Source organism: Struthio camelus, chromosome 3 (genome assembly GCF_040807025.1).
Source record: "Struthio camelus isolate bStrCam1 chromosome 3, bStrCam1.hap1, whole genome shotgun sequence".
Lineage (NCBI taxonomy): Eukaryota > Metazoa > Chordata > Aves > Struthioniformes > Struthionidae > Struthio > Struthio camelus.
In genome coordinates this window covers 130,290,035-130,316,572 of record NC_090944.1, presented here as the reverse complement: position 1 = coordinate 130,316,572, position 26,538 = coordinate 130,290,035, and the positions used below count along the sequence as shown (strand labels likewise).

The 26,538-nt window shown below is 39.2% G+C and overlaps 1 protein-coding gene across 2 annotated transcripts in view; it reads right to left on the bottom strand.

The window, feature by feature from the left end:
* TMX4 (thioredoxin related transmembrane protein 4) overlaps positions 1-26,538 on the bottom strand; it is a 33,302-nt gene that overhangs the window by 4,386 nt on the left and 2,378 nt on the right. For both annotated transcript variants that reach the window (XM_068940310.1, XM_068940311.1), the window contains exons 2-7: positions 18,079-18,194; positions 10,418-10,463; positions 9,089-9,217; positions 8,050-8,095; positions 5,663-5,764; positions 1,556-1,619 (exon numbers count right to left, since the gene is read on the bottom strand). In XM_068940310.1, coding sequence (XP_068796411.1) covers positions 1,556-1,619; positions 5,663-5,764; positions 8,050-8,095; positions 9,089-9,217; positions 10,418-10,463; positions 18,079-18,194 — 503 coding nt within the window. The remainder of the gene's footprint in view (positions 1-1,555; positions 1,620-5,662; positions 5,765-8,049; positions 8,096-9,088; positions 9,218-10,417; positions 10,464-18,078; positions 18,195-26,538) is intronic.

Sequence of the window (26,538 nt, the reverse complement as noted above, 5' to 3'; positions counted from 1 at the left end):
GAAAAGTTCCCTATAGCATTATATTTTCCTTATTTCCCATTGTTTCAAGTAGAACTTCAGTAGTATTTCTCCAATTTCATTTGTTTTTCTTGCTTATTAAAGAATTTTGTTTTCATCTTACTCTACCAGGCTACAAAATAAAGGTAGATCAATTTTACTTGATTCATTGAAGGGACATCATTATCAAACAAATCAGTGAGAAAGCGGTAAGATACTGGTAAGCTTTGTCAGTTAACAGCTGCTTTTGGGTCAGCCAGCTGCACATGTACGCACGGGTTTTGATCTGTTCTTCTCCTTACAGTGATGAACAGCTAAAGGCACTGAAGACGACAATCCTAAACACTTAAGAATTGTAGATTTGGCCAGTGTCTTATTGACAAGTGTCATAGATACATCCTCATACCAAAACACATACACATGTATTAATTACAAATCAATTTTTAAATTACAGGTAAGTTTTGCTTCCACTTGACAGCGGAACTATGCCACAAGGCGCTCTGGAAACTAACATGCATCTTGTGTTGATAAGAGACTAAGTAGATAAGACACTATTTGTGTGCACATTTTTGCCTACCATACAAACAGGGAGCAGAACATTATTCCAAAATCACCTTGATGAGGATCAAGATGATGCACATGCATTTCTTCACTTTGGAAAAAAACAATGTGGAAACAGCCTCCCACATACATTCTTCCTCCCCCGCCCTTATTAATTCCTTTAAAGCATAGGGACTAACATAAGTATTTCAGAGGGAAGCTTTTTTTTTTAAACCATATAAAACCAGACACACGCAAATACACTCCAAACCTCTAGTCACCTATGATACGTAATTTTTTTTAATTCTCATGAACCTGAAGCTAGAAAGTCTTTGGTTCTATTCTTTTCCCACACAAAAGTCATATAGGGACTCTCAAAGCCTCAGTACTGCAACCAGATCTAATCTGCAGCTAGTGACACAACAGAGCTGAAGTCTGCCCACCTGGAACTCATACAGATGCAGAAATTTTGTAGTTCTTACTTTTATTACATTAGTTTATTATATCCCGCAGTCTCTAGGTTCATTTGACTCCCTCTACCTCCTTCATCCCTCAACCATGAGTTAGAGAACTATACAGATCCAGAATGTTGTGTCTCCCGATGCAATATACAGAGTATGTTTTAGGATGTGGAAGTGTCCAGCCGCAGCAGATTCCCTGTCTATTTAAATAATAAATCTAGGGGATAAGCAGCTACATAGAATACACAAAACCCAGCATCTTTCTTCAGTGGACTTTCTTATTTTGAATGCTTTTAGCCTCTTCATAGTTGTGGAAGCTGGAAAGCTGAAACAAAGTACTGAATTTTTGTCTGATGAAAGGTTGCTTTACTGTCCTCCAAGTGGAAGGTTTGATATTATTAATATTTTAGAGCTTGACATCTCAATCCTTTCCACAGTGTAACTAAAATGAACACCTTGATTATTGGTTCACAACTAGATTCTTGGCAGTTTATTGCCCTCCCTCCCACAAGGGCACATTTAAAAACCACAGTCTCTCATCCACTTAAAATTCTTACCAGTTTTTTCAGCTCTGTATCTTGACTTGGATGGGCAAAGGCAGTCTGAAATCAAAACCAGTATCTGAGTAAAGGAAAAAAAAAAAGATACATGACATTTATTAACAAACATGCATTTAATCCCAGCAGTGCCTGCATTATCAGATTTCTACCGTAAGTATAAATTTAGTCAGAAAGCTAGTGATGAGAAGAAAGAAATACACTCTAAATTAACCCAAGTCCAAGTATTTTCTCAATTTTATCCCCACCCATACAAAGAGGAGTAATTTTAATTAAAAAGCATGTTAAAAAAGATAAGATGGTTAGAATCTAGATTATTTAGCCATTAAAGGAAGTGCACATCAGTTGTGTGCAGAGGCATCGGCTGATTACAAACTACTCGTGACACCTTGCACTGACGATTTAATACATATTGAAGACTCACAAGCTTGTAGTTGTTAAGGACATACTTATGAGACCATTAGAGCATTCTTTCAGTATTTAAGAATTATACTGCTGAATTAGAAAACTTAGATTTTATCATATGAAGAGAAGCAAACCAGTAGCTGATGCACTTCGTCCATGCTGTGCTGTGACTACCAGAAGAGAACTGCCTGGTAACTAAACACGCAAATGGAGTTAAAGACAAGCGACCAAGCTGACGCTGTGGTTGCTATGTGACCTGAGCTGTGCACACACAGTCCAGTCCCATCTTGTGGGATCATCATGAAGCTAATGTCATCCCCTTTCTTATCAACCTCCCAAATGCTCACTCTGTTGTGCCTAACGTTGCCGAACACAGCCTGAATTAGAGAATGGTTGAGGCTGGAAGAGACCTCTGGAGATCATCTAGTCCAATCCCCCACCTACAGCACGTTGCCCAGAACTGTGTCCACATGGCTGTTGAGTATCTCCAGGGAAGGAGACTCCACCACCTCTCTGGGCAACCTGTCCCAGTACTCTGTCACCCTCACAGGAAAGAAGTTTTTCCTCACGTTCAGACGGAGCTGCCTGCGTTTCACTTTGTGCCCATTGTCTCCCGTCCTGCCACGGGGCACCACTGACAAGAGTCTGGCCCCGTCCTCTCGACGCCCTCCCTCCAGATACTCATACACATTGATCAGATCCCCTCCTCAGTCTTCTCTTCTCCAGGCTGAGCAGGCCCAGCTCCCTCAGCCTCTCCTCACATGAGGGACGCTCCAGTCCCTTCATCATCTTAGGAGCCCTTCGCTGGACTCGCTCCAGGAGCTCTACATCTCTCTCATACTGGGAAACCCAGACCTGGACACAGTACTCCAGGTGAGGCCTCCCCAGGGCTGAGGAGAGGGGCAGGATCACCTCCCTCCACCTGCTGGCAACACTCTGCCTCATGCACCCCAGCATACCATTGGCCTTCTTGGCCACAAGGGCACACTGCTGCCTCACGGTCAACTTGTTGTCCACCAGCACTCCCAGGTCCTTCTCGGCAGAGCTGCTCTCCAGCAGGTCAGCCCCCAGCCTGCACTGGTGCACGGGATTATTCCTCCCCAGGTGCAGAACCCTCCACTCGCCTATGTTGAAGATTGTTAGTATTCTGGTGTGCAGCTCCTAAAGCTAGGAAGCTTACACAGGTTAAATAGCAAGGAACATTAACCTCCTTTAAGGTAAGGAAAGTAAGTGCTCCAACTTAAGAGCTCTCAGAAAACTGTGCAGTATCTCACACACAAAACCATAAATTATTTTCTTTTTCCAGTTAACACATTGCCTTGTCACATAACGTAGCTGAGGATCTACCAATGACTGACAGCGTAAGATACCCAGAGTTGGGTCGCTTAATACATGCGGAGGACATAGAACGGGAAAAACAATTTTAGTACTAAATGCACTAAATTGACATATTACAACTGAGAGCTATTGAGACTCTCCATTATTATATACGCGACTGGAAGTTATGGGAAGGTGAAATAAGTAGACCAGACAAAACACTCAACCTGACCTGAAAGGGCAGCTAAAACTGTAACCAAAATTAGCTCCTCAAGGACAAGGGAGGTCAGAAATGAGGAAGAGATCTATACTTTCAGAAAGAGGATTTGGCCAAGAATGACAAGTTCCATCAACTACTGATTTGCATTTTTTTTTTTTAAAAAGGTTCTCCTCCAAGAGCATCTGGAACAGAATGAAAAGGACCTACAAACACTTCTCTTGCTACCATTCTAACCACTGAATAACTGTTGAAAATTACCAGTTCCTTCTTCCTCCCCTCATAAAAAGCCCATAAATAAGGCAGGCAGAAAACCACACATTGACATAACAAACAAGCAGGGGCTTTGGGAAGAGATGGTATGAGAAATCTTTGCAGAAAGTTGGCTTCTTATCCAGTTGAAGGCAAAGTGTTGCACATGTAGCACCTTTCCTCTTTAATCCTGAGCTGGAAAGCAGGCAAAACCTGGAAAAATTACTTAGTAATTAATTACAAAGAGTAAAGATTTGCTAATGCTATGGGCCGAAATTGATTTTCATCTCCAATACAGAATCAAGTTTTGAGTCTACCCCAACATGCCAGTGGGCTGGGTACTGAGTTACCACCGTTCAAATATCACTTCAGGAAAACATAATCATGATTCAATATACTTACAAGGAAGAGTAGGAAAATATAAAGCATTCTCCAGAGCAGAAGAACAAAAAAAGACAAATAAAAAAAACCCGCTATCATCCTTCTCTCCTGCAGTCTCAGGAAAGAAGATCTTTCCAAAATTAATCAGAATTTCCACTGACAAAGACACAGTATCAGCATATAATTTAACAAATCTTTCCAGTCATTTTCTAGAATTCAGTTCCTCACTGACTAAAATAACAGTTTAGTTAGATATCCTCGTTGTGAGCTGATGTTAGGGAAAGCTTTTCCTGATACACATGAATCATGAGTCTAACTTTTGCTAAACTTAGTTAGACTTTTGTTAATCCATGATTGTCACAGGCCAGCCATAAAAACGATGAAGAGATACAAAGAACTTGCGACACCTATAGTAGGCCTTCTGTAACATTATTTACCTTTTCATTATTTGAATCTTGGAGGGGGAAAATAAAAAATTAGAATTACTTGCAAAAAAGCAACTCCTTTAGCTCTATTTTCTTGTCCAACATGCATCATCTTTGCTTTATGAGCAGAGTTTTTCCTCCAACTGTTGGATATTGTACTTCTCTAACATAAATTTATAACATTAAGCATATATCGTCTTATAGCTGCAGCTACTGTCAAGTGAATTTCTCATGTTTCATCACCTTAGTACTGCATTAGTTCTGGATTTCTTGTCTCTACTTCAGAAAATTTCAATGTATTTTCCATATCAGAGTACCTTCACAGGCAACATCCTACAAAATATAACTTTACTAACAAGATTACTATGCTATAATTTGAATACTGCTCAAGTAGTTATGGAATAACAAATAGGGTTTTAGATAATCAGACTTAACATACAGTATGTATAATGCAGTAAATCCAGATCTCCTGCTGAATAAGATGCTAATAAGACAACAAAAAGGACACAAAATGACATCATCCCCATCTTAGACATAATGCCTGCTCACTAAATGTGGATTTGTTTTTCCTACTAAAAACAGTCACTTACATTTGACTGGATCTCAAGAATGGCTTCAGCAAGTCTACACAAAACATACCCATACCTGGGCGCACATTCTGCTTTACCACTTAGCTTATACAACAACCATTAATTGCTTTGAAAAGCCAGAACTACAAATGTTCACCGTGAAGGCTCACAGCCAAATGTATACAATAAAATGTAAAAAACTGTCTTACATTGCTTTGAGCAGTGTTAGTATGGACTAATCCGATCTAGACTGAAGCAGAAAAAAGGAGGAAAAAAAAAACAACACACACACACACACACGAAAAAGGTTAAGTTATCTAAGTCAATTAGCCATAATCTCTACCAAAAGTATGTACCAATGCTAGAAGGTAGATCCGCAGTACTGGGTATTTAAGATAAGCATTTTAGTTGCACGCATACTTAAAGAGTAGTTTAAAACAAGGCACTTCGGTATAGTTTCCTCATTGAAGCTTACTCTTTTTTCAATAATTACTGCAAAGAAGAAGTTCCAAGTAATTAAGAAAGTAACATGCTTTCTTACCAAACCCAGGACTAGGCCAATCAATAAGGTTGCTAAGATGAAGACTGCATACGAAATCCAAACATGAATTCCAAGAGTGCCAGTGAGGTAGCTATGGATTTGCTGCAAATGAGAAGACAGACTTAACATCTTCATATCTAAGACTGCATATAAAATAATGTATACCGCCATAAATAAACTGACATCTAATCAAGACTTTTCATTCAACAATATTTATACCAAAGTCTTCCCTCTCATACCCTAGTTGTCCTTAAATCTCAATTTTTTTATGCCATTAAATGTTCTTTCTTTACCAAATTGTTTATCTTAAAAGGTTTATTTAGGCAAGGAATGTACAATTTAAGATATTCAGCATTAGTGGTACTGTATGCAATCTTACTGAAGGGAAATGTATGAGGAAGGCTCAGCACTTCAGCTTGCCAGAGGCTCAAAGCATACAAGAAAGTATCACAACATCCTTAATTCCTATACTCTCTAAGAACGCGGCAGCTGCTGGAGACAGAAAAAAGGGACAGATGAATGAATGGTGTGAACCTGTACATCTACTCTTACGGCCTCTGTTGTAGGAAGGAGACCACAGTGTGAGCATCCCTCCTGATGAGAGTCACAGCACCAACAGAAGTTTTTAAGGCAGACAGATCATTTAGAATTTAAAACACTAGAGAGGCAAAAAGCAGCCAAGTTACATTGAAAGCAAGTGCCATTTGATACCCAGTTACCAAGCAAACAACCAAGTGGGGTGGGGTGGGGGGGAACCAAACAAACAACACACAGTCTCATACAGAGCTTTACCCCAGTAATTACATCCAGTAAGTAAAGCGGTAAACACTTAAGTTGCACGAGATCAAAATGAATATTTAAATTTGGGAATTTATTCATTAACTAAAATGAAGCCATTCAGTTTTTACTTAGGTTCTTCAGTTCTTAAAGTGAGCCACAAATTCTAAACAGATACTGAATAAGCGACTTAAGTTATAAATTTAAGAGATGATTCTGAATACAACAGCAAGATTCCTTTTAAAATGAACCCCACTATTCAAACTTAAATATGACATTTGACTAAACTAGCCATCAGATGAAGTCAAATAGTCTAGCTAGAAGTAAACTATGACATTAGATCTCTTCCAAGATTATACTATTAGAAAACAAACTACAATCAACATTTACAACAGTGCAATGAAATTCCAGGGTTATTCTAATTTTTTATGTCACAACACCTTCCAAAGTTTTTTTAAGCATATGCAAGGATAGCACAACAAGAGAGTGAGGAAACACAGCTGAAATATTCATCAAGGCAATAGCAAGTAAGAAAAAGCCTTTCTTCGCAGAGCATTTAATCTTTCAGGAAGGAAACTAGACAAAGACATTATTAATTAGCAGCCTTCTGGCTTTTCTCCTTTATTGTTGCTGTCTATAAAAAAAAAGTTATGCTCTCCAATGAAAGAAAGACTCAAACACGGCTTGCACAGAAGTTCTAATAACTGAAAAAGTTGTATTTAATCCCAGGATAGTTAGATGATTACCTGAAGTGCTACAAATTCTTCACACTCCTAAACCTATTTTTTGTAAGTAGGTGTTACAATCTTAAGACCTTTTCCTTCAGCGCATCACAGTTAAAACTAACGTTACTCTTAGCATCTCCCAGTCTTGGCTACACTTGGTGATTTTAAGAAAGTACATGTTTCCTGACCAAAGTTGGACAGGTCTGAAAGTTCTAAGCATTTGCATGCAGAAGGAAAGAGTTGATAGCTCCCAGAAGATGTCTCAAAATACTTTTGGATTGGAAATATCTTTAAATGTACACTCTAAGTAGTAAAAGCAAAATGCTTGAGTATTCTACTGTCCAAATGCATTATGCTCCTATGTGAATTCTGGAAGTGTGTTTGAAACCCAGATGCAGAAATTCTTATTTAAGGACTATCATTCTTTTTTTTCCTCCTCTGTATGACACTGCAAAAAGATGAACTGCAGAGGAACATGACTTAAAAGTCAAAAGAGCCTGCATATAATCTTTAAGATTAAGTGAGAAGAACTAGCGGATACAAAGGGTATTCCTGACACTTAACCATTTTTGCAGTAGTTCCCAAAATAAATGCTTTGACCATTTGATTCTAGCACACTTTGAAAGAATACTTTAGCTATATTAAAATAGCAATGAACGGTAACTATTTTCAATATTGATGAAAGTCATCTTTACAATCGCAAAATGCCATTGTTAGCAGAGAGAGAGTCTATTACACCTGCAGAATTTCTAGTGCAAAGTAATTCTATATCCAATGAACAGTGAAACAAAGAAAATTTAAGTTATATAGAAGACAATTAGGGTTTGACATCTAAACTGAATGTTATTCTAAGTCTAAAAAGAGGGTAAATTCATAGTTACTTACCCTAATCCACCCAGAGAGGTGGAAGAGCCCTGCCATGCCATGCATCCTAGAGAGGGAGGAGGGGAAAAAAAGAAAAAAAAAAAGGACAGATTCTAAGCCAGATAAGAGTTAAAACATGTAGTGCACAGTAACCAGAATAGATTACATCTATGCTTTCCAATACCATTCAGCCACTAGTAGTTGTCACAAGAAAACTACTGCAAATATATTTTCTCCATATTATGTTAATTTAGGCCAGCTCAACGTAGAGCTTTAAAACAGTGACTTGAAAGATACTATCTGGGCAATCGAGAAATACGAATTCCACAGCATGCCCCTGTGCAACCATTACTATCTTTTCCCATTTCATAGCAGCATGAAGCCCTATAGCTGCTCTCCCCATTACTAAATATCCTACAGCCCTTCCTCGTTCTCAGATGAAGATGAAGAACATCTCCCGAATCTCTACATTTCATCCACATCATATAGACTATCTTGAGCCAGGATGAAATGCAGAGTATTCATGTCTGATTCACCTTTTAAATCATGCAAGCTTTTTACATTATTTGAAAGCAAACCCAACCCTGCGGAAGTGCAAACACTAAAGTACCATGCGAGCACTACATTATCTCCTATTCTAAATAAGGACACAAGCGTTCCTTGTAAACAGCTAAACGTAAAAACTTCAAAGCCAGAGTCTGCTTGTCCTAAGTGGTCAGAAGTCATGAAGTAACAATCTACATAAATAACCATTTCATTCCAATTTGGCAGATATTAAAACTGACACTTGTATAAATGATCAGCAGCTATACTTTTTTTTTTTTTTTTAAATCTTCAAAGGTCATATAAAAAAGCCTCAGCAGGCTTGTTTTGAGCGCAGATAGTAAAACTGCTTTTAAAGGTGAGAAGGTGCAAAGCAGACTGTCAATACAGATTGCTTCTGCAAAGCCTACATGTCCAGAGAATAAAGGCCTTCTGTCTTTAAGCTGTGAGTATAGCCCCTCTAATGTCTAATGGGTTATAAAGCACCTATTTGCTGTTAATAAAAACAAAGTGTTACATTATAGAAGATGGAGACTTCCATCCTGCTACAGGCTCCACAGCTTCCCATTTTCTCTCTGAAACATAACCTTGAAGATCCTCCAGTGTCCGTGAGCCTCGATATCTGCGAAATACTCCATCTTTTGCACTAAAAAGCATAAATACATATTAACAACACAGATATCCCATAACTCTACATATGGTAAAAAAAATATTGTAATACATACACTACATGTTTCAAATTGTTCAGAAATCTGAACATGTAGCATTTCCAGTGTTTTGAAACTGTAATCCATGACGGAGGGTCCCACTTTTCAAACAGCATAAGTCGTCATCATCTGTTCAAACTGGCATTTTCTTAGACAAAAAATTCACTCACACTTGTACAGCTAATACAACACACGTAAGATTATCCACCAAATCAATTTAGAGGAGCATCTTAGAATTAAAAGTATGCCCATGCACATACACGCCATACAGTAATTTCTCACAGGGCTCTGTAAGAGTTATGAGTCTTTATTTGTGTATTTAAAGGATGATATCTTCTGTGGGAGAAAACATACAGCAAACTTCTCACATGATTTATTTTTTACTAAGTTCTTCTGTTATGAATGTTAAGTCACTTATGCTAAGGAAAAGATGCACAGAATGATTTTTCTGCATGGCTTTCATCACAGTGCATATCTGCACATAGCTGAAGTCTCTGACTAGCATCCACATCTATCCCCCCCAATCAAAATAAATACTTCACCACTATAATCACAGCTCTAAGCAAGAGCCTGAAGCCATATCAGAAGCCAGAGTGTTTCTTCATTTTCACTTACATTTCATAGTTACAGTTTTAAGGTGAAAAATACAAGTGCATGTTGGTACTGTTTGCCAATATATGAAGAATTCCAGCAGTAACAGAAGTATTGCAACATTTGTAGTGAAAGGTTTCTGCACTGTTTTACATATTATCTAGATAAATTTGTCATGACTAACTGATTAAGTGAGAAACTCTCATAAGGTCAAATGTCTCTGATCTCATATGCTCAAGTTTCCAGAAGTCCTTACTGCAAACTTGTATCATTTGTCACAAGTGTTATTAAATATTATTTATAAACTGAGAAAGCATGACATATCTAGATACCTAAATTTTTAGGAAAACCCTTCACCTCAATTAAAAAAAAAAAAAAACAATACTTTATGTTCATAAGTGCACTGAGCTCCTGAGAAATGTTTTAAAAATTGACAAAACTGAAATAAGCCAGTTCTCCATTACATGTACCATGCCATCATTCAGCAAACAAGACAGGAAATCAATACGTATAGAAACAGACAACTGTTTCCAGGATTACAAACTTACTGGTAAATTGTAGGAAGTGTTGTGACAAAGAAACGACCACTCAAGCCTGGAAAGAGAGGAAAAAAAACCAAAGTTTGATTTTAATTAAATTAAATAAAATTGAAAAATTTCAATATTTTGAATTATCAGTAAACACCTATGAAAAACTGTATTTGTAGACTAGACAGCCGTCTGCACAGTGCTTACCACTATTTTATATAAACACGCTTACAGTTTGTCTTCAAAAACGCTACAAACAGTAACAGATACTAAATACTGCCAAACTAAGGGAAAATGCTTACCGTGAAAAATGTTTAATACAGAATGATTTTTCTGCATGGCTTTCATCATGGTGCATATCTGCACATAGCTGAAGTCTCTGACTAGCATCCACATCCATCCCCCCCAATCAAAAGGTGGGCCACACAAATGCACCCATATTCTAATTATCTTGGTTGTTCGTAACGTCCCCCTCAGAACACCACAAGACTGAAACCTATTCAGGTAACATCTTGAAGAGCCAATTGTTAAGGACCTGTGTACTTTTTATCAGTGCACAATCTCATCTAGATGACCACTGTTTCACCTAGAAAGTTGGAGCACTAGCAACAGTGATTTTAACAGCGGCTTACAGAACGTGGCCCCCAATTTTAACTCTTCCTCTGGCTGATGAGAAACTATTAGAGGTGTGTACTTCAGATTTTAAGTACTTTAAAGTCACACAAAGCAGATGGTAAGTTATTTTCCATATTTGCTTGATTGTTTATTCCAAATTATTCAAGTATACCATATAAGTTGTCTGTCTGATATGCTGTAGGAAAACAATCTCTCCCCTCATAAACATGACTATGGCAAGAAGACAATGTTTTGGATGATTCTGTGTTCTCATCCTTCGCTCCCATATCTCATTTCTCTCTAGGTAAACAAAAACGGAATGTCAACAGCTTAGTAGCAGACCTTAGAAAGTCTTAGCGTTCTGTTCTGTAAGATATTGGAAATAAAAGCAATGAGATTCTATTTTTACATCATGCAAAAGGATAGGTCACGTCAGCATTTTGAGTGTTAGACAGAAGGTGGCAGAAAGGACAAAGAAAGGCTGAAGTAAGGCTTCAAGAAGCTGACTGGAAGCGATCCCCACATCGGAAGCGTACTGTTTCACTGACTGGCAAATACACAATAATCTTTTCACACGTATCAATAGAGAGAGTGACAACATAATTCAACTCACAGGGCAGAGAAATCCTCCAAATCATAAAGCAGACCAGAGATGAGGGAGAAGGTGTTGGAAACTCTCTGGCCTTCCATTCAGTTCTGCTACAGAGTAATAAATGCAAGAGCTTCCAGCATCTCTGCTATGTTAGGTACAGCAATGAAGATCTCTCAGCGTATGGTTTCATTCGAATAAAAAGGAGTCCGGTGTGAAGCAGAAAGGCCTCAAACATCTCATAAGCAGTCTGTCCATAAGACTCTACCAACTAAACTGCCAGCTGACAATACTACCCACTCAGTACTCACAAATCTGAGGTCTGTCACGGCTATTTGGCATGACCACCTCCTGACAGTTACAGGAAGGGAATAAAAGACACACCTTCCCCCCACATACCCTACAAGTGAGAGGAGGATCTCACCTTAGCACTTAGTAATGTTACTTTGAAATTTAACGTGTTCAACTTAAAGACACTGCAAGAGACAAAAATGTACTACTAACGCACATGCTACCAATACAGTCTATTTTGGGAAAGTAATACAGCAGACTTCAGAGGTTAACAACTCCTAGATATGTAGCCTAACCCCCCCTTACTAAGGGCTATGGTTACATTAAAAAAAAAAAAAAAAACACCACACACACATACAGAATGTTTGATGCTGGACGGGATCTCTGGAAATCATCTAGTCCAACCTCCCTGCTCAAGCAGGGTCACCTACAGCACGCTGCCCAGAACTGTGTCCACATGGCTGTTGAGTATCTCCAGGGAAGGAGACTCCACCACCTCTCTGGGCAACCTGTCCCAGTACTCTGTCACCCTCACAGGAAAGAAGTTTTTCCTCACGTTCAGACGGAGCTGCCTGCGTTTCACTTTGTGCCCATTGTCTCCCGTCCTGCCACGGGGCACCACTGACAAGAGTCTGGCCCCGTCCTCTCGACGCCCTCCCTCCAGATACTCATACACATTGATCAGATCCCCTCCTCAGTCTTCTCTTCTCCAGGCTGAGCAGGCCCAGCTCCCTCAGCCTCTCCTCACATGAGGGACGCTCCAGTCCCTTCATCATCTTAGGAGCCCTTCGCTGGACTCGCTCCAGGAGCTCTACATCTCTCTCATACTGGGAAACCCAGACCTGGACACAGTACTCCAGGTGAGGCCTCCCCAGGGCTGAGGAGAGGGGCAGGATCACCTCCCTCCACCTGCTGGCAACACTCTGCCTCATGCACCCCAGGACACCATTGGCCTTCTTGGCCACAAGGGCACACTGCTGCCTCACGGTCAACTTGTTGTCCACCAGCACTCCCAGGTCCTTCTCGGCAGAGCTACTTTCCAGCAGGTCAACCCCCAGCCTGTACTGGGGCATGGGATTATTTCTCCCTAGGTGCACGACCCTGCACTTGCCTTTGTTGAACTTCATGAGGTTCCTCTCCGCCCACCTCTCCAGCCTGTCCAGGTCCCTCTGAATGGCAACACAGCCTTCTGGGGTGTTAGCCTCTCCCCCCAGTTTTGTATCATCAGCGAACTTGCTGAGGGTGCACTCTGTCCCTTCCTCCAGGTCATTGATGAATATATTGAACAAGACTGGACCCAGGACTGAGCCCTGGGGGACACCACTAGCCACAGGCCTCCAACTTGACTCTGCGCCATTCACCACAACCCTCTGAGCTCGGCCATCCAGCCAGTTCTCAAGCCACCTCACCGTCCACTCATCTAGCCCACACTTCCTGAGCTTACCTAGGAGGATGTGATGGGAGACAGTGTCAAAAGCCTTGCTGAAGTCCAGGGAGACAACATCCACTGCTCTGCCCTCATCTACCCAGCCAGTCATTCCGTCATAGAAGGCTATCAGATTGGTCAAGCATGATTTCCCTTTGGTGAATCCATGCTGACTACTCCTGATCCCCTTCTTGTCCTCCACATGCTTAGTGATGACCTCCAAGATGAGTGGCTCCATCACCTTTCCAGGGATGGAGGTGAGGCTGACAGGCCTGGAGTTCCCTGGCTCCTCCTTCTTGCCCTTTTTGAAGATTGGCGTGATCTTGGCTTTCTTCCAGTCCTCAGGCACCTCTCCTGATCGCCAGGACCTTTCAGAGATGATTGAGAGTGGCCTAGCAACGATGCTCATCCGCTCCCTCAGCGCTCGTGGGTGCATCCCATCGGGGCCCATGGACTTGTGAGGGTCAAATTTGCCTAAATGATCTCTAACCCAATCCTATTCCACCAGGGGAAAGTCTTTCTTTCTCCAGACTTTCTCCCTGAGGGCTGACCTTGGCAGGTCAGGGATCCCTGAGGACTGACCTTAGCAGCGAAGACTGAAGCAAAGAAGGCATTCAGTATCTCTGCCTTCTCTGCGTCTTCTGTCGCCAGGGTCCCTGCCCCATCCAGCAGTGGGCCCACGTTTTCCCTAGTTGTCCTTTTGTTAATGGTATGTTTGTAGAATCCCTTCTTGTAGGCCTTGACATTCCTTGCCAGATTTAATTCCAAGCGGGCCTCGGTCTTCCTTGTCGCATTTCTGCATACTCTGACAACGTCCCTATATTCATCCCAAGTGGCCTGTCCCTGCTTCCGCCTCCTGTACACTTCCTGCTTATGTTTGAGTTTTGTCAGGAGTTCTTGTTCATCCATGCAAGTCTCCTGCCCCCTTTTGCTTGAGTTCTTGCTCATAAAGATGCACCGTTCTTGAGCCTGGAGGAAGTGATCCTTGTATATTAACCAGCTGTTTTGGACCCCCTTTCTTTCGAGGGCCTGATCCCATGGGATTCTTCCAAGAAGGCCCCTAAAAGAGGCCAAAGTTAGCTCTCCTGAAGTCCAGGTTGCGATCCCATTTACTGCTCTGCTTCCTCCTCACAGGTTCCTGAGCTCCATGATCTCATGGTCACTGCAGCCAAGGCTGCCCCCAACCTTCACATCTCCAACCAGTCCTTGTTTGTTCGTACAAAGTTGAGTAGCACAACTCTCCTCGTTGGCTCCACCACCTGTGTCTAAAAGTTATCATCAATGCTCTGCAGGAACCTCTTTGACTGTTTGTGCCTAGCTGTGTTGTTCCTCCAGCAGATGTCATGATGGTTGAAGTCCTCCATGAGAACCAGGGCCTGATTGTGAGGCTACTTCCAACTGCCTGTAAGAGGCCTCATTTACTTTCTCCTCCTGGTCAGGTGGCCTGTAGCAAACGCCCACAGTGTCACCCTTATTAGTCTACCTTTTAATCCTTACCCATAAGCTCTCGACCTGCTCTCATCATTCACCCCAAGCAAGAGCTCCATACATTCCATGTGTTCTCTCACATAAAGGGCAACTCCACCACCTCACCTTCCTGGCCTGTCTTTCCTAAAAGGCATACAGCCATTCATGACAACATTCCAGTTACGCGAACTATCCCACTATCTCTCTGTAATTGCAATGAGATCAAAGCCCTGCGACCGCACACAGATCTCTAACTCTTCCTGTTTACTCCCCATGCTCTGTGTATTGGTGTACAAGCACTTCAGAGAGGTATTCAAGCATGCCAGCTTCCCAGAAGAGGAAACTGGTTCCTCTAGCCAGCAACGCTCATTCACAATAAATGCCAGTGTAAGGAGTGGGAATCAGTTATTTAACTTTTCTTTTTATAAAGCTCTGAAAATGCTTTAGGAAGCTAAGTAACCAACTTTCACGACAAAGCAGCCAGCATTCTGCACCAGGAAGTTAGTCAGGAAGAAGTACTAGAGCAAAGGAGTTCATGCTTTTAGTGACAAAGATGTGCCAGACTGAATCAAATCAGATATTTTTAAGACGTTCCAGAAGTAGTGCATTTGGCTAGTGTGAATCTCCCGGTAGAACACACAATTTTATATAAATTTTATTTATTTATTAGGTATATGTTCAAAACAAATCAAGTACAAGATTCTTTAAAGTTCCAGAATGGAAGTTTCCTTCACTTCAATTGTTCAGCCTTCTATGTTTTATTACCATATTTAAACTACTAGCCAGGTACACAAAGCTCTTGTTAAAAGGATGCCAAAACAAAGACTGATACATGCCCATTATGAAGCTAACAGGTAATCAAGAACAGGAAAAAGCCTTAGCATATTAGTGTATGCTACTCAAAAATACTCACAGAATATAGAAGCCATCTAAAAAAAAAAAATATAGCAAGTACTTAAGGAAGTACTTAAGGAAAATTATAGAAGATCCAAGAAGTTTTGCTTGAAAGCACAACTAAGTGCTGTGATTGGGAACTTAAGAAAAGGTGTGACAAATAAACAGAATCTCAACACCCAGAAGCATCCCTATTATGTGGTCTCCAAATGCTGAATGCTTCAACAGAAAAGATGAGAAAAGTATAAGCAGTTTAAGACTAACAAATAAACTGACTGGGATACACTGTAAATCCATAAAGGCTCTAGTAGTCTTGTAATCCACAGCTTCCATTTTTTGGCACGTGCTGTAATTAAGGACCATGAATGGCTACTTTTTCCTCCAGGTTTTGCAAGTGCAATTTCATGTAACCATCTAGACATCCAGTGTGTTTTTCCTCTGATTTAATACAATTTTGATTACTTTAACTTTGATGAAGGTGTTATATAACCAAAGCTAATTAAAGTACCATCAAGTAGGCAAAAAAGGGGATAGAGCACTTGAGCGTACCAACTGAAGGGAAGGCTAAAGCACAGGTTGTCTGAGGTTAAAAAATACCTCAGAACTCTGAAACACTTCCAAAAGAGCTCGTACACCTTAAAAATTACATCAAAGGTTAAATCTGTAATAAATACATGTTTTCCAGTTTGAGTGTTCACTAGGTTCACAAGTGGCTATGGTTACTGTACTTTATACTGAACTAGATATTGTAGGTAGCATTGGACATGCTTTGCTACAACTACAGGTTGCTCATTTTAGTCCTTTGACTTGCAGAAGTCAAACATCCTTAGAGGTCAAATTCTCATCAGTACTAGAATTTAAAATATTTAAGAGACTTCTAGTTAAAAGAGACATTTAAGCAGTCATAAGTATCTAGCATAACTCAGCAGTCAAAACGATTTCGACAAAAGCAAAAAAGAATTCAGTTCCTGAACCCTTCAGGTCCCAACACTTCCATTCAAGGTCTTTATGAGAAAGACTAATTCCTTCAAGATCTCTAATATTCTGTTTTTACAGCCTCTTTGCTGATAGCACATTTTTTTAAGTGAGTCTCAGCCAAATGCCACAATTAAGACTGAAATCCTACTGTTTCAGTACTGCATAAGCAAAAAGAATCCCTATCTAATAGCTAAGAAAAGATACTGGAATAGGTTTATAAGGTATCCCCAATTGTACCCTTAGCTGGCACTCAAGAACTCCACAATAGCCCCTCCCCCCATTGTGTTAACATGAGGAAGTAGAAGTTGGCTTTGATTAAGCTTATAGTTATGCAAAAAGCCCCAGTGTTCAAAATCCTCTGTTTATTAAACTGCTAATGATTAGTATATGCACTAAAGAAGAGTCCCACACCAAGAGCTTTTTGGCATCAGAATTTTTGTACACCTGTAGACATTTAACAAAATATTAACCAGCATTAGGACTAGAACAACTGACATTTCTTATGAACATACGCTGTGGTCTCCGGTACAGAAGTTTAAGTCATCTCTCTGCTGTTAACTTGGTAAAGCTAACTTGCTTGGCATATCATGTTTTAGAATAATAAAGGAACAAGATTTGCACATACATTGAAAGGTAAAGAGACCCTGAGGCTTAGCCTTTTTATTCTAGTAACACCTCTTCCCAACTCTTTCAGAGATTGTTGATACAGTCTCTCATCCCCTCAAAGCCAAAATAAGCATGAAGCATTCCCAAGATCAGCAGAGGTTTAAACAATCTTAGTACTGCTTAAACAAACACACATTCAAAACTTTGAAAGGAGTCACTAAAGTAGACACAAATGAGGCTGCTTCCTACCTATCTACAAAAGCACAAATACAGCGTTTGCAGACTTTTCTGCGTATGTGCTTCTCCAACAATAAAAATCTATCCATTAAAAGCACTGTTACAATTAAACAAGAGAAATAGCACCATAATGGAAACTGTTAAGTGAAACAAAGCAGACGCACACTGTGGTATTACTACCACACCCTGAAAGTCTCAGTACTGAGATTGAAGCTATAGAGTGGATATAGCTATGGGGAGAGAAAGGAATGAGTCAAACAACAGCTTTCAGTGAAGTAGATTAAAATCAAAAATAAGTCCCTTTAACACATTATTATGTTGGATCACTCACCTGTTTTTTTTTTTTTTTTTTAAAAAAAAAAGACACAACACTTTCCAGTTAAGCTTATAAACTCCTAAGGTCACAGATGTGAACTACGTGAAGTGAAACGTAGATAACATTATTGGAGTGCCTGGGTTACCAGACAAACCAGAAGAGATTCCAAACACCAAAACAGAATACAATATCCTTCCAGATGCTAAGAGCTACTTTTATTGAATAATTTCTTTTATTAAAACACAGCGTATTTCACACAATACCTGGTTCTTGAGTGACATCCACCTTTCCCACAGTGATGTCTAGATGTTCACTTTCCTTTGCAAAGCTCTCCCACGTCAATTCAATTTGTTGACAAGCTGGACACCAAGGAGCATAGCTAATGGAGGAAACAGGTTAAATATTTTAGTACTCTTATCCTTACACACAAATTGATTTACTGTACAGAGAAAATACGAAAGTATCAATCACACAGGAAAACTGCAGTTCTTAATCAAGTCTACTGAATAAGATAATCAAATAGTTTTCTATCAACCCATACAGTCCTCCTCACGTTATTAAAAACAAATGCCCATACTTGAGAAATCCATATCCAAATGCCTCACAACTCAGCACATATGATTCACTTCATCTACACACAGAAATAGATCCATTTATATAGCGGCTCTCTGAATTGCTGAAGTCAGGCTGTCCTCTGAAGGGGCATGTAACATTTTGTATTGACTTCACACACCTCAGAACTTCTGGAAATTACATTTGCTTTAGCCCACCACTCAATACATCAAAGCACGCCCTTTGTGACAGCACTCTTCAGAGATTTAAAAGTAGTTCAAATCAAGTTCCTAGTGCTCACACTAGGAGTTTCCAATTGTGATTACTACTGATAGTATAAACATCAAGGAAAGAACAGCTAATTTAGAAAGAATAATATCAGATAGCATGATCAGATCCACAACATCAGATAAGACACTGCTTAAATGCTGATAGGACCCCATTTGCCATCTTTACTTACTTTACCCTAACCTGGTTTATAAAGGCTAAGACAAACTTCTGCAGCTTGCAATGGTCTGCCACACATGCAATTAAGATAACATGCACACGTACATATATAACTAAAAGTTAACACTATTTATCTAAGTATAGTACATAACTGAGCTGTGGCAATCACCCATATACACATTTAGGATTTTGCAAATGAAAAATAAAAGACAGGTGGTTTACCCATATACATGGGGGGGGGGAGGGTAAACACGTTTGTTGTCTTAAAATGAAAGAACGCAAAAATAGCGGGTCTAGGAACACCCTATTTCTCATAGCATTTCATGTGTGCTATCATGCTTTTCATCCACAGCTAACAACAAAAAAAGAAGAGATGTACAGCAAAGAAACCTGAAAAAGCTAGGAACAAAAGCCCAAAACGTTTATCTTAGTCTCAAGAGCAATGCGAGCGAGAATGTCTTCTCATTGGTTTTCCCTTTATAACTGCAGCACCACATCTGAAGTCTGTCTTCCTTCTGCACAATGAAGTGTAATATACAACACACATTTTAGCAGCTGTCAACCACTTAAGTGTAGATACTCAGCCTGAAAGAACACTGGGGTGTCTAATAGTCCATTTTCGTCTCTAAATCCAGCTCAAACAAGAAAGTTTCCTTGACACCCATTTCTAGGTGAGCACATCTGTACCCTGATCTTACTGCATTTTGCTGCTATGTTTCACTCAAAGATAAGACAGGAGAACTAAACGCACAATTAATCACTATTTACGATGCATAATATAAGTAAGAAATTCTATTTCTTTCCTAGGAGTTTCATTGCAATCCTGATAAAAAATGAAGGAACAGACCAAGACTTAGAGATTGCTCTAGGAACAGTCATTGTGGTCAAGTCTCCTGTTCTCAAAGATGCTTAGCTTAATTTCCTGGTGACGTAAGAAACACCACGAGTGATCATGGTGAGCACTCAAGAGGATATGCTATTGCATGGACTCGCATGGATTGGGATAGACTCAATCAAGTTACAGACAGCAGATTTTGAGAAGAAAGCATCAGGGAGATGCTTTTGCGAAGTTAAGAGTGGGAGAGAAGAATCACGGCCCAGACAATCATCACCCCTCAACGGCTTTCTGACACTTGCAACATCCATACCTAGCACCTAACCTGGGCAAAAACAAGTGAGAACAACTAATCTCTCAGGCTAGAATACAGCCAATGGTGCCAGTTACCACAGTTTTCAGTGTCCCTTCCTCGTGAAGGATAAGTCAAGAACTTCACATAAAATAAGCGGGTATCTTCAGTTCTGCTGTAGGCAGGATGCAACCACGTCCAGCATCTGCGCAGGCAGATAACAGCCTGTGAGAAAGGAATTCCTTCATGCACTGAATCTGGCATCCTTAACAGCCTACTTATCTACCGTACTCTAACTGGAAGCCTCAGTAAAGAGCTGCGCTACCCCTCTGGACTGTCCGGCAGTATCACAATCTGACTGGAATAGTGGCACTATATATTGCTTGCTGGTCTTCCAATGAGGAATGTTTACATTCTTATTGGCTGGGAGAGATATTTCTCCAGTTAGCCATAGATGTTTCATGTAAATTAGACTGAACGGAAACAGGCAATTTCTCATAGAAGAGGCAGAATCAAATTTACGCTGAGCATTTAATAAATTTTTAATAGTAATTTTGAAACTTAAGTATTTCAACAGGAGAATCCTGTCATTTAAAAGTTAAAAGGATACAATTTGAAAATAAGCATTGTCTTTTTGTTGTGCTATAGGTGTATGATTTCAGAAAGTTAACACAGTAGTTGTGAAGCAGCACCACTCTGTATGAGACCATTTGGAAAAAAGTATGAACCTTATCCCGCCAGGAAACGGACCTTCAGTATCTTTCTAAAAGATATTGGAAATATATTAGAAATTTCATATGCAGAACTACTGTTTTACATTGTACTGCTGGCCTGCAGAGTACTGTTAATAACAGCTTGACAGAATCTATACATTAAAGCAGAAACTACATTTTACTACAACAGCGTGATTAAGAAACTGCACAACTGTCAGATAATGCTGCTGATGTTACTCTAGCAAAGACAGAATTAGGAACGTATTCTAAATCCAGCTTCTCTAGATGGGTCACACTCATGCCATGAGATTCCCAAGATTAAAGTATCCTTCAGCCCGTTTAAGGTACCATCTGACCTTAAAAATGCAAATTTGGCCCATATTAACATTCCTATTTTAATTTGACGTTCATGACAGTTCCTTCTAAATGAAATTAAGCGGAATTTTGAATACACACATGGCTGAGATGATATCAAGTAATTAGAACCATCTTTTCTTTAGCCCAAAGACATGTTAAACACCACCTATACTGCAGTTCGGTAGTGCCAGAACATACTTTGGCTTCCTAGTTTTTCTATTAATATCAGAAGGGGGATGAAACTACAAGATCCAGTCACTCCAGCTGAGCATTGGCACATACAGTTTGACTCATCAGAATGGCTTTACATTCCAGAAATTAAATTTTTTGCTAGTCAGGAAACACCCTGTCCCCACATATAACAAAACAGGAAGCTTGCAACGGACATTTGGATATAGACTTCTATTGAATCCTTTAAAATTGTGTGTGCTTCACATTTCTGCAAGACTCATGGGACAGCTACCATCCCATACTCCTCACAGCAAATCTGTAGGAGCAGAAAGAGAGGTTTGTGCATGTACTGTGAACCTAGTCTCCATTATTTTTGATCATGGCACAGGATCAAAAAAAATGGTCACTAGCAGACGTAATCAAATTTCTTCCATCATGATAAAAAAACCCCAAACCCAACCACTCACAACAAGCTATTGTAATTTAAGTCAAGCCCAGCACATTCCTATGAATTATATAACTCAAGCAGGTATTGCACACTTGTCAACATACATCCCTCATGCGCAGTCTTACCAGACTTCTTACACAGCATGAAGTTTTACAATTAGAATATCTGTGGACATTATCTTCTCTGCATTAGGAGAAATGACTAACGTCTCATGGTGTGGTCCATGCAAGAACAATAGACTCAACTGGTAGTAAAATCATTATTTCAAATGACAATGAAAGCATCTAGTGCTTTCTAGTTTCCATTCCCATCTATTCCAATACTCAAATATTTTTCAGATGGTACCAAAAAGCAATCCAGAAGCAGAAGTTTAAGTTCTTAAAAATGAAGGTCAAGAAAAGTAAATTCTATGTCTATCTCTGATCCAAAGCTGGATCAGCTTAGATTTGCTGTGATTTGTGCACTGCACAGGCAGAAAACAGCAAGCCTCTGCTTTCAAGTCCCAGCAACTGCAATGATGGCTGCAACACACAGAAAAATAAAACTTACCTTCACACCAGGTTGAACAAACAAACTATTCAGCCATATGATCATAGAGTGAATGGTAAACACAGAATGACTTCACTAAGATTTACTGATACATAGTTTCCAACTTCAAGTCACTAGTCTTATCTCTTCTTCAAATTACCTGGCTAAGGAATTCACCAATTCACTCATTTGCAGATAAGTGTAATTGACTGCTGTTATCAACATTAGCAGTACAATCAGTCAGATCAGTCATTATCAGTGTTGAACAGATGCAACACTGAATACCATTCTACATTTTGTTCCAAGGGCAAATTCAGGAAGAAAAATCTAGGAAAAAAGGAAAAACAGGCTACATTCAATAGGCACACAAGGATTTGCTGAAGAGGAGCAGCAAAATAGGCAAGATGAAAGTTTCCTATTTTGTCTAGCTTTTCTCTCTTCTCAGGACACACTACTCTTCTCTCCCTTTTATGCTTTTGTAAGCAGTAACTTTCAATCTAGTAAGTTTCAGATTGGAGTTAGGTTAAGAGGTGCAATTGTTGAAATAATACCTAATAGAAGGGGAATGGCAATATTAGGATAAAAGTAGTAATTTTATCCTTTTTTTAAATCCTACCACTATCGATTTCATAAACATGTTGGACTTGTCTAATAGAAACCAGAAATTCTGGACACTACTGAAACACCAAATTAGTATTTAGAAAAAGAAAATACTTGATACCTGTAACAGTCCAACACAGGAATTTATTAAATGCTCAGTCACCTATGTCAACTCTAAAAGTGTAGAAGAGAATGATGCTTTCACATGTCCAGTAAAAATTAACTCTATAAAAGAATATTTAAAAAGTTGAAAGGGAAAGTTCAAGCTTCCCCAAACCTTCTTAAAAAAAAAAGAAGGGTGAACCACAAATGACTAATTACTGCTACAGGAAAATTTCATTTAATCCAAGCTGCAATGGCCTTAAAGCTTCAATATACTAGCCTAGAAAAAAACTTAGAACTATAATGCTCAGACCCTTTTAGCTTCTTTGAAGCATTTAAGAAAAAAAAAGAAAAAAAAACACATAGTATTTCAATCTGCTTTTAAAAAAGGTGCTAATACTAGGAAGCAAAAGCAAGTGTACTATATTACATTATTTGCACCTTAGAAATTTCATTTACTAGGTCTTCTATGCCTTTATACATTCAAACTATGTGATGAGATGTTGCAGCACAAGTTGTCATTCTTTAGGCTAGCTTCTCCTGCTTCACTTCTTTCAGATGGCTCTGCCTCTCACTATTCTCTGCACTCTCCCTCCTTTATTCTTTCAAGTAAGAGCTTCCCAACCATTTCTCTGATTCGTCTCCTTTCATTAGCCTCTCTGTAAAGTTAGTTCAAAACAAACAAAAAAAAGCACTAAATAGCACAGAGGCACACATTAGCGTTTTCTGCTATAACATACAAGTCTTCAGCATACAGTACATTCAAGCCATTTGGACAGAAAGCTGCTGATAAATGGTGTTAATATATGGTACTTTCCTTCCTAAAGCAGCTATTATGCTTTAATTCTGTTTTCTGCTCTTGAATCAGCAAACACTACCAAGTGGTACCCATCACACTGAACTTCACTGTACTAACAGAAAACCAGAAGCCTGGATGCTCTAGACTGATGAAGTGGGAGGAAGTATACTGTTCCCGGTCATTACATGTGTTACGAAACAATTTCCTCCTCCCCCCCCCCCCCCCGCCAAACAAACATATAACAAAACAGAGGCGGTGCCTGATCTTTTTGGGTGTTATCTTAAGACTATCATCCAATTCATCCCTTTCTTACAACACAGATAGGTTTAGAGGCAGGACTGGTGGTATCATAACTTCAAGAAGAGATAAGCATCAGAAAAGCAATTCTATAGTTCTGGTCTACTACTTCTTTTTAAGTGAGCAGGTGCTGGTCAAAGATACAGAATTCAGCTCCTGTAATCCACCAATACCCATATCACAACAGAACAGACTTTGAAGGTTGACGCAGAAAGTTTCTTCCAGTGCATCAAAAACCCTCCAAAACAGACAGGCAAATTCCCACTGGCTGCTCCACAACAGATAAGTTCTGGAACTTACTAAAACCCTAGCTACCTCAAACATCAAAGAGGAAACAAAGGTTTTTGGTTTTCTTCTGGATTCTCTCGCCAAGCTTCACACAAGTGCCTCAAAAAATCATAGCCTTGCCTGCAGTATGCATGAGGATATTTGAAAGGTACTGAATAACTCATGTTCCCTCTACAAAACAATTTTTGAGGACCAATATTTCATGAGTCAATTGCTGTGCTACATCAAAGCATTAATAAAAGCTCACAAAAGTCTACCAAGAAATTATTTTAGAGTCACAGCCACTATTAATACTTGGACCATTTGCTGTAGCCCAAACCAAGGCATAATCTGAAGCCAACCCGCACAAGCAGATTTGAATTAAATTTGCAGCAAATTTGCACAATTTGCAGAAATTCAAACAACTAAAACTAACCACTGCTAGAGAGTGGCTGGGAATACACTGAGGCACATTCTAGAGGATTTGTTTCAGGGCTGCCAGTTGGACCTGTAATTTTATGAATTCTTATTCCGTCATTTTCACTTCTGTAACTTGATACGCATATGTTTTCTTATAATACCTGAGTCAAGGCAGAAGTAACTGCTTACCATTGTGCTGCAATGCTCTCTAATCCAATTAAATTGTATTCTGTAAGATAACATCTGGAATACTACCTTCTACTACTTTTATAGATCAGTAATGAAACACATTTTAACCTTCCAAGAACAAAATATAAAACAAAGAAAAATCTTTTTTTTTTGAAAGTAGAAAACTGCAAACAAATAAGAAGATAAGAGTGCCATATGCAATTCAGAAGACCTTTCCATTCACCACTAAAGGAGTTTTAAGAACTGATTTTTAAGATGGAAAGCCAATCCATCACTCAAAAATGATTTAAGATGTTCTAGGACTTCAACAAATTAAGTTTCATCATTCTATGTACTTTTGTCCCTCCTACAGTAGTAAAGCATCTGCTTATACGGATATTTCAGTTTCATGTTTTATTATTTTCTGCTCAGCCAATGTGCGACACAGTAATCAGCCACAAGTTCATTTATCAAATAACAAGAGATCACACTTGATTTGTTCACTTCTTCTGAACTCAGTCAGGAGGTCTTCAGAAGCTTCACAGCCAGACCACAGTTTTAGGGACTTCAATTTCATCTTTCCCATCCCTCCCCTTTTTTTTTTTTTTTTTTTAAAAAAAAGGAATTGGACAAAAAAAAAGTCTGGATATTAATGAATCAAGATGGAAATAAACATTATACCTTTACAAGCTACAGATAGTTGATTCCCCAACCTTACTGAGTTTTGAGTCTAAGTTACAGTAAATGTTTACTAACTTAAAAGAATTCTTCACAAGTGTATTTACACAAACTGTTTAGAGCCAAAGTGCTTAAAAGCACCAATCCCACGTAGACACCAAAACATTCTGCAAAACATTTTTTGGCATACTCCTTTGAAAAAAAATCAAGACAAACATGCTCGTGGGAAGCTATCAAGCACTGAACCATTGTGATAAGTCTGGCCTACTAGAGAGCAGGGTAATATTTTCACCTATAAATGCTAATGAATTTAAAAAAGTGTAGACCTATATTATACACATTATAAGATAGCCTTGAAAAAATGATTATTACTTCACCATCCTCCTTATTTTGATTTTCACCTTGGATAGAATTAAAATAGAAAACTAAAGACAATACTTCTTCAGAGGCACGCAGCGCTAAGTCTCCGCTGAAGATAAAGGAGTCAAAATGCTTAACATCCTAGAGGGGAACAAAACTAAAGACTTTCCTGATAGGCAAGCACCTGAAATACTGCAGAGTCAACATGAACGTTCATGTTCATGAAGTATTCAGTTCCATTTTTGGAACTGGCATAAATGATACCCTTAAATGTTTGTCTCCTTCAAAGAGGAGAGAATACTGAGCTACGATCTGTCAAGCTTAGAACAGGTGAGCTTTCTGAATGTGAAATGCACTTTTAAAGAAATAGATCAGGAATGAGTTTTCTCTAAATGCCTAATATACACAATATCAAAGATGCAGGCAAAAGGAAATACTTCATATTAATGAAGCATTATTGACCTATTTCTACTCTGTAGCTGCAAGATAAAGAAGCCTTTTAAAACAATGTTTTCCAAACTCATACTTTCCGTAGTTCAGTGAGAATCTGCATTGTGATAGTAACAATAAGGAAGAAAACACTGTAATGTCTTTCAGAGACACGAAACTATCCAGAACATTTTTAATCAATGAAACCCAACAACACATCCAGCACCTGCAATTTTGCCAGCTATGAATAAGAACGTTTA